The sequence below is a fragment of the Bos mutus genome, chromosome 19 (assembly GCF_027580195.1).
Source record: "Bos mutus isolate GX-2022 chromosome 19, NWIPB_WYAK_1.1, whole genome shotgun sequence".
Classification (NCBI taxonomy): Eukaryota; Metazoa; Chordata; class Mammalia; order Artiodactyla; family Bovidae; genus Bos; species Bos mutus.
In genome coordinates, this window is record NC_091635.1 from 39137461 (window position 1) to 39146341 (window position 8881).

Here is an 8881-nt window from a genome sequence, read left to right on the forward strand (position 1 = left end):
TTTGCCACCCCATAGACTGTAGCCCACCAGGCTCCTCTGTCCATGGGATTCTCCAGACAAGAATACTGGAGTGGGTTGCCATGCCCTTCTCCAGGGGATCTTCCCATCCCAGGTCTCCTGCATTGCAGTCAGATTCTTTACTGTCTGAGCCACCAGGGAAGCCCCTAAATAAATAAACAAATATTTTCAAAGGCTGCTGGGGAAGGCTTCCCTGAGCAGGTGACATGGGGAGGGGCTTGAACGGAGAGGTGAGGGCAGGAACCCTGCAGGTGTCCTGGGGCAAGCTTCCAGCAGAGTGGACGGTGCGTGCAGAAGGCTGGAGACAGGATGTGCCCGGCATGGAAAGGACAAGAGCAGGGAAACCCAGCTCCGCCCCGGCTGGCTTCTTTGTCTCCAGAAGTGACCTGGGTTTGGGTGTGGCACAGAGGGGCAGTGCCGTGTGGCTGGAGGCGCCAGTCACTCTGTGAGCACAGGAGGCTTGGCCTGAGGCCGTTATTGGCAACAGAGCCATCCCGTTAGCATCGATTGGCTTAGAGAGGAGCGCCAGGCCAGGCTGGGGCAGCAGCGGGGCCAGGAGCTGAGCCCCGGGCAGGGGGGGCAGGCTGCAGAAGCAGGAGGACTGACCACACGGCTGACCGGTCTCTAAGCCTCCAGAGCCCCACGGAGCTGCCTGGTGGCTCCAGGGGATATCAGCCCACTGGGCTGGCACCCTGCATGGGTGTGGGGAAGGGCAGGCACCAGACTCAGGCCAGAGTGACGCCCGAGACCTTGGGGCCAGGGAGGGCAGACCAGGCCTCAGACGAGGATGCCCTCGCTGTCCTGCTCACCAGCGGTGTGGCCTTGGCCGGCCCCTCCCCTCTGTGCCTCCCACCTGTGGGGTAGCAGGAGGATACCATGTAAGGAACCTGCTACTCGGTTCTGGTACAGGGTTGGGTCCCGTTTGGTTAGCTCCCTTCCCGTTCTGGGGGAAGGGAAGCTGCAGGGCCCCTGAGACAGGAGCAGGGGCCCTATCAGTGGTGCTGGTCCCAGTGGGAGCTCACTGGCTTCCCCAGCCCTGGGTAGCCCTTACCCAGCTTAAGCTGTAGTTACAGCCTCATAGGGAGTTCAGGCTACTTAGAGGCTAAGAGAAGGGCTGCGGTAAGATAGGGCCTGCTGCCTACTTCCCCACCTCAGTACTTTGGCACGTGCTGTCCTCTGCCTGGAATGCCCTTTCCACCCAGCCCAAGAGGTCCAGCCCCTATGGAAATTTTCATAGGCACAGCTTATGAATGGGCTGCTGAGTCTGGGTGAGGGGCCTGCCCAAGCCCAGGCTACTCACCCAGATCCTCACAGGTCCCTGCTCAGCAGGTGAGGGATTTGGGGATTTGAGGCAAAGAAGACATGAAGACTGGCTTCTCAGGTGGCACAGTGGTAAAGAATCCACCTGCCAACGCAGGAGATGCAAGAGATGAGGATTTGATCCCTGGGTCAGGAAGATCCCCTGGAGTAGGAAATGGCAACCTACTCTGATATTCTTGCCTGGAAAATTCTATGGACAAAGAAGCCTGGTGGGCTACAGTCCATGGGGCCGCAAAGAGTCAGACACGGCCGCAAAGAGTCAGACACAACTGAGCGCGCACTCACACACACACACATACACACACACACGGGACTTGAAGACAGTAATGGCTCTCCTTTTCTGCACACCCTTTGTGCTGGCAGGGGAGCAAGAAGACTTCATGGAGGAAGTGGCACAAGGCAGCAAGTGCCTTTCCCATCACACACCAAGGCGCCTACTCTGGGCCTGGCACCTGCTGGACAGTCTGGTATTGAGACCCCCATCTGCTGTGTGTGTGTGCTCAGTCACTCAGTCGTGTCTGACTCTCCATGGGATTCTCCAGGCAAGAATACTGGAGTGGGTTGCTGTTTCCTTTTCCAGGGGCATCTTCCCAACCCAGGAATTGAACCCACCTGCCAAGTTCTTCCCAGGCCCCTCCCTACCCTGGCACTCTGCATACTCCAAGACTTTGGCGACAAGTGTTGAATGGAGGAAGGAATGAATGAGGCTGCAAATCTGTGTGTGGGAGGCCAGGAGGTCTGGGAGCAGCCGAGTAGACGATCAGGTGGATGCCCCTGGAGTAGGCGGAGAGCAGGGGGAGGAAGGGGGAGCAGGAGAGGAGACAGTGGAGGATGAGAGCCAGAGGAAGTCCAGAGTTTGAGTCTGCACCTTACTTTCTCCAGCCCACTCAGGTAGAGTGACCTCCTTGTTCCCCAGGACATGGCAAGGAAGCTGATGGGAGGAAGCATAAGGCTCCTCCACGGAGACTTGTATCCATGCTAATTTGCAATCTTAAAATGCACAGCAAAGGCACCAGTGTCATTGTTAGTACATTAATCAGTAATCAGTGGGTCGGGGCTCCCATGGGCCACACAGAGCGGGCACGGGGGCACAGGAGGAGCTGTGGCGAAGCAGTGCCAGCCTCCCTGGGAAGAAATAGGCAGGGTGATGATCCATGACCAGGGCACATGCTGGCTCAGGCAGAGGAGGCGGGGTAGGCTGGGAGAGCTGGTCCAAGGCCTTGGAGATGGAACCAGCTTCCAGGTTGGAGAAGCAGACTCAGTTGAGACCCACTGCAGTGCCCAGTGGTAGGGAGCAGTGGTCACTGGCCTGGGTCCCCTGGCATCTCAATAGTACCCGAGGATGGAGAGCAGCTCTAAGCATCGCCTGGGGTCCCTGCCTCCTCCTGGGCCCCTCTCAGGGGAACAGCCCCTCTCAGGCTCCTGCCCTGAGTGCCACCTTTATACTCCTTCCCCCACCCACGATATCTGACCGCTCCCACCTGCCAAAATGTGTTCATATGCTGACCGCTAAGGCCACACCTAGATTTTTGGACTTTTGGCTCCTTTACCCAAACCAGGGTCTTTGCCTGGCTTCCCCTGTACCCCAACACCTCCAGCCAGGGGCACCTGCCTAAGGGAGGGGTGTGGCTTTTATGGAGCACCCCCAGCTTCTCTGAGGATGACTTCAGAAAATCCCCACCCACAGCCTTTCAAAGACAGAGCCACAGCAGCAGGCAGAAGGGCTGTCTGCCCCACCCCAGGTCAGGGGGCAGGAAACCTCCTCCCTCACCCCCACACCACACAGGGTGGTTCTGAGGCTCTGAGGAATGTGAGCAGAGCACTCTGTAAACTCTGTAAGCTGCACAAATGTCGGCGGTATTAACACTGAGCCTGCCAGGGCTCAGCCTGCTCCCACTGCGGGCCACGCTCCCTGCCTGACTTAAAGGAAGGAAGTGCCTTGTCTTTGCAGGACCCCAGGGGGTGGGGGTGGGGGTCTTTTGTGGCCCTGTCCTCTTCAGCACAGTGAGCACCCTGAATGTCCCTGAGCTAGGAAGGGGACCCTGGGCTCCCTCATGGTGCCAGGGCGAGGGCGCCTCCCCAGGGCCATCTGGGCCGGGAGGAGGAGCAGAGATGAGCAAGGGGAGATGGGGTGGTGGGCTGTGTGGAAGATGCAACCGGTATTTGCTGGGCCCTCCTCCCAGCCCTGGTGTTGGAGGCTCAAGGCAGTGGGCAGGCTCCCTGAGAGTCAGCCTGGGTTTGGGGGCCAGGCTCCTAGGGGGTCCTCCCACTGCAGAGTCTCCTCCTGAAGGGCTGGGGCCCCCTGGCCAGACCTGGAGGTCAGACTCCACTCAGGGAGTGCTGGCCTAGCGATCCTCTCCTACTCTTGTTACACACGGGGAAACTGCGGCTCAAAAGGACCCCCTGCCTGGGGCTGGGGCTGCAGACTGTTCAATGGTGGTGATGACTGTTCAATGGTGGTGATGACTGAAGCGGGGCAGGGGCCACAGAGAGCGTGGCCCAGCCCAGAATGGGAACTCACAGCTGCTCTGCCACCATCGCCACAACTGCCGAGGTCATAATTGCTCTGAAATCGCAACCCAACACAATTATGCAGAAACCGAATTATGTGCGATGATTTTTCTGTGTTGGAAACGTTGTTGAAGCCGGGTGATTACAGGGGGACAGGAAGCAGCTGCCACTCTCTGGGAACCCATAACTCCCAACAGCTGGGAGCTGTCGCTTATTTACGACGCCGTTTCTGGGAGGAAAGAGAGGGTGGCAGGGGTGGTGAGGTCCGCTGGAGCCCGGGCAGGCAGCTCTAGGGCAGCGGCCGGCCCGAGACCGGGAGTAGGGGCCCGCCTGAGAGTGGCCGGGAGGGTTAGTTCTCTCATCCAATATGCTCTGGGTACAGCTGGCAGCCGGAAGAACCAGCCGAGCTGCCCCAGGCACCCAGCTCTCCCCAGAGGCCTGTGATCAGCCAAGCTGGAAGGGAAGGATCAGGAAGCCAACCCCAGCAGGAACGAGATGACGGCCTGGCCCTGCAGGGTGGGGGTCTACAGGCCTAGAGCCGGTCCCCACAACACTGGCGTGTCTGCCAGGCTGCCCGGGGCAGCTGCGACCCTGGAAAAAGGCAGGTAATGACGATCATCCATAATGAGGCTGCTGTGATAATGAGTGCGTGGCTGTTATCCGACCACAGGCTGGACACATCCGAAAATAAATTATTTTAAGGATCCATTAACGAATGCCTAATTAATGCCCAATTAGAGAGAAGCTACAGAGGAAATGCTCTGGACAATCGAGAGGCAAGGCCTGATTTGCAGTGGTAGCCTGGGATCTCCAGAGAGCTGGGGAGAGGGGAGGGACCAGACAGTGGACCGTAGTGAGGGGCAGTCTCTCTCTGGCTACTCCTAGGACCCCAGAACCATCAGTCCTGGTGCCTCCCACAGTCCTCCTCTCTCTCTGTCTCTCCCTCTCTCTCTCTCTCTCACACACGCATACACACACGTGTCCTTTGCAGAGAAAAACTATTATTACTTAGAAATGAGGAATCTTAAGTCATGGGGGATGATGCATGCTTGAGGACGTGGAAGGCACTGTAAATGAGAAATCTTTCAAGATAAAACTTTGGTGACATGCCTGCTCGCTTTGTTTGTTATTGGGAATAATTGAAATAAAAAGACTCTTCAGGAGCCCATATGAGATATTTACTTTGTTAGAACAGGAGCCTGCCCCACTATCTGCTCATGCAGATAAAGGCAAGTAAGTGGCAGAGCTGAGACCCCAGGGGGACAGGACCCCCGAGGCTGGCTGCTGAGTCCACGGGCTGTGACCCCAATCCTAGCCAGGATGACAGGGCCTAAGGGGGCGGGGCTCAGAAGCTGTGGGCGGGGCTAGGGCTTTGCAGGGTGGGGCTAAAGAAGTCCGCCAGATGTAGGGGGACCGCAGCCTCTACACCAACGCACCTCACAACCCAGGCTGGAATAGAAACCCCCAGAAGAGATGGGGCGCCAGGGCATGGGAAGCCATCAGGAGTCAGGGGGCTATGACCCCAGACCCCAGATCGCTGTGTGGCTAAGACGAGGACAGAGCCCCGGTGACCAAGGAGGCTCACATACCCGTGGAGCTCGGCTTCTCTGACCGTCTCCCACGTCCCGGGCAGCCCCCTGTGACCTGGCTGTGCTCTCTCTCTCCCCTCCAGGGTGCTGTGTGGAACTGCTGCTGCTGCTGCTGGCCGGGGAGCTGCCTCTGGGCAGCGGCTGCCCGCGGGACTGCGTGTGCTACCCCGCACCCATGACAGTCAGCTGCCAGGCGCACAACTTCGCCGCCATCCCCGAGGGCATCCCGGAGGACAGCGAGCGCATCTTCCTGCAGAACAACCACATCACCCTCCTCCGGCAGGGCCACTTCAGCCCCGCCATGGTCACCCTGTGGATCTACTCCAACAACATCACCTTCATCGACCCCAACACCTTCCAGGGCTTCGTGCACCTGGAGGAGCTAGACCTTGGCGACAACCGGCAGCTGCGGACGCTGGCCCCTGAGACCTTCCAGGGCCTGGTGAAGCTCCACGCCCTCTACCTCTATAAGTGTGGGCTCAGCGCCCTGCCGGCCGGCATCTTTGGCGGCCTGCACAGCCTGCAGTACCTCTATCTGCAGGACAACCACATCGAGTACCTCCAGGATGACATCTTTGTGGACCTGGTCAACCTCAGCCACCTGTTTCTCCACGGCAACAAGCTGTGGAGCCTGGGCCAGGACACCTTCCGGGGCCTGGTGAATCTGGACCGGCTGCTGCTGCATGAGAACCAGCTGCAGTGGGTCCATCACAAGGCTTTCCACGACCTCCGCAGGCTGACCACCCTCTTCCTCTTCAACAACAGTCTCTCTGAGCTGCCAGGTGACTGCCTGGCACCCCTGGGGGCCCTGGAGTTCCTCCGCCTCAACGGGAACGCCTGGGACTGTGGCTGCCGGGCACGCTCCCTGTGGGAATGGCTGCAGAGGTTCCGGGGCTCCAGCTCGGCGGTCCCCTGCGTGTCCCCTGAGCGTCTGCACGGCCAGGACCTGAAGCTGCTGAGGGCCGAGGACTTCCGGAACTGCTCGGGGCCGGCGTCCCCGCACCAGATCAAGTCGCACACGCTCACCACCACCGACAGGGCCGCCCGCAAGGAGCACCACCCACCCCACCACGGCCCTGCCAGGGACAAGGGCCACCCACACGGCCATCTGCCCGGCTCTCGGTCAGGCTCCAAGAAGCCGGGCAAGAACTGCACCAGCCATAGGAATCGCAACCAGGTCTCGAAGGCGGGCTCCGGGAAGCAGGCCCCCGAGCTGCAGGACTACGCCCCTGACTACCAGCACAAGTTCAGCTTTGACTTCATGCCCACATCACGGCCCAAGAGGAAGGGCAAGTGTGCCCGAAGGACCCCCATCCGTGCCCCCAGCGGGGTGCAGCAGGCCTCCTTGGGCACCTCCCTGAGGGCCTCGCTCCTGGCCTGGATACTGGGGCTGGTGGTCACTCTCCGCTGAGGAAGCGGGGTGCCAGCACCCAGCACTGCTACATGTCCACCAAGGAACAGGATTTCTTTTCTATTTTTACAAGTGGAGGATCTGCTGGGTTTCAGGCAAAGGCTGGTAGAGGCTTCGGCTGCTGTCTGGGCCCTGGCCAGTGGATTATAAACCCAAAGTGTACAGCCCCAAGCAGAGGGGGGTTTAGTGCATCCCACCCAGCTGTTCCCAGCCAGCCCCCTCGCCGAGCAACCATGGACAGCATCCACCCAGCAAGGCAGTTAAAGCCTCAAGGTGAATCCTTCATTAGCAACAATGGGACAGTGCCCCATGGGAGCTGAGCTCTGTGGAATCCTGGTCATTTGGAGATGTCTGAAGGGGCCCCGCCACCCTGGAGGAAGCAGGACTCAGCGAACAGATGAGAGGCTGGGCCCGCCAGCTATGTGGGGGCACGTGAGCAGGTGGCACTTTGGCTCTTGCCTGAGGCCACTTAGTCACCCTGCCCTGAATCCAACCATGTGCCACCTTCAGTCCCTCCTTTGGGGGTAATGCCTCTCATTCCTGATGTCTCAGGCAACCCTGGCAGACCAGGCCCAGCTGCTGGGCTCCAAGAACCAATTACCAAAGGCAAGATCATCAGAGGCTGAAATTCAGAACTTCATCATGTGCAATGGGGTTCTCACAGGAGGTGCAGTTTTATAACTATGTCCACTTATATATATATACACACTCTCTACATATATATACACAAATGCACAGGTCCTTTCCCTAGTCCCTTACCTAACTGTATGTCTCATCATGTTTATAAACTATATGGAAAACTATATCTGCGGAACTAAGGGTTGTATTGGTGATTTCTAGCAAGAAAGGAGTTCTAGGATTTTTGTCTAGAATCCCAACCTGGCAACGGTAGTCCCCGCGTAACCTGGGCTTTTCCCGAGCCTGGGGCCAAAGGGCAGTGGGGAGGGTCAGAGAGAAGGGGATGCCATAAGAATCACTTCAGGGGACCAATATTCTTAGATATTTAGAACATCACCATGTTTTTATATGCAACATAAGACCGTCTGCCACCCCAGCGCACCCTATCACTCCCAGTACAGCAGCAATTGGCATCAGGGTGAGAAGCTAGAAGCAGCTTGTTGGACATCAGGGAGCCAGGCTCTGGGAAGGGGCTGGAAGGAGAAGGGGCAGGAAGGCGATTTGGGTTTCTTAGGCCGGCAGGCGAGGCAGCATTCACAGTGTTAGTCCAACAGGCTGGGCAGTGTCGTCAGCCTAGGGCTTTGCCAGCAACAGTCTGGACAGGCCAGGGAGACTCTGGGCATGAGCCCAGGCCTCCAGCATGGCTCAGCTGCTGAATTTTTCCTTGAGGCTCTTTGGTGGGCGTCCCAGCAAAGGTCCTGGGTAGGGTGGCAGGAGGGTGGCATCAGGCGGCCTTAGCAGAAGGGGAACAAAGAGGGCATTTCAAGAACCATCTCAGGCACTTTTCATTACGGAGGCCCCATCCCTCCTGGACCCTTTGAAGGTGCCCCGGGGACAGGGAGAGTTCAGGGGGGTGGCCAGACTCAGGGGTCAGAAGTGGGGATGTGCAGGGAAGGGAGCAGGAAAGCCCAGAGACAGGGGAGGGGGGCTCAAGTCAAGGTCAGCCATGCTGCTGGCTGGGGTCCGAGCGGGAGCAATTGTTTTTGGCTTTGCACAAACCCGAATTCCCCACCAGAGAAGCTGTGTGTCAGGTGCAAGAAACATTGAATCCAATTAAGAGAGAAAAATAATAATAATAATAAAATTCTCTTGGAAAGAACCCTGTTTCTCAATTCTTAACCCCGCATTCCTAAAGGAGTGGCAGATCCCAGGCTTTCGTGGGGGTGGGCGAGCCTGGTTAGGCTCAGCTCTGAAAACACAAGCACGTTTGTCGGTGGGAGGTGCTGTTTGAAGCAGGGGCACACTGACTCACTGGGACACGTGTGCCTGCACACACACACACACATGCATGCACGCACACGTTCTCGGTTCTTCGCTCTCTGACACAGGATGCGACTTACTTCCCATGCTCTGG

At 58.2% G+C, this 8881-nt stretch overlaps 1 protein-coding gene across 1 annotated transcript in view; it reads left to right on the forward strand.

Moving 5' to 3' along the window:
• RTN4RL1 (reticulon 4 receptor like 1) overlaps nt 1-8612 on the forward strand; it is a 74572-nt gene extending 65960 nt beyond the window's left edge. Inside the window, exon 2 of the mRNA XM_070390249.1 lies at nt 5522-8612. Within this exon, the coding sequence (XP_070246350.1) occupies nt 5522-6849 (1328 nt within the window). The 3' untranslated portion in view covers nt 6850-8612. The remainder of the gene's footprint in view (nt 1-5521) is intronic.
• Nucleotides 8613-8881: the final 269 nt, after the last annotated feature.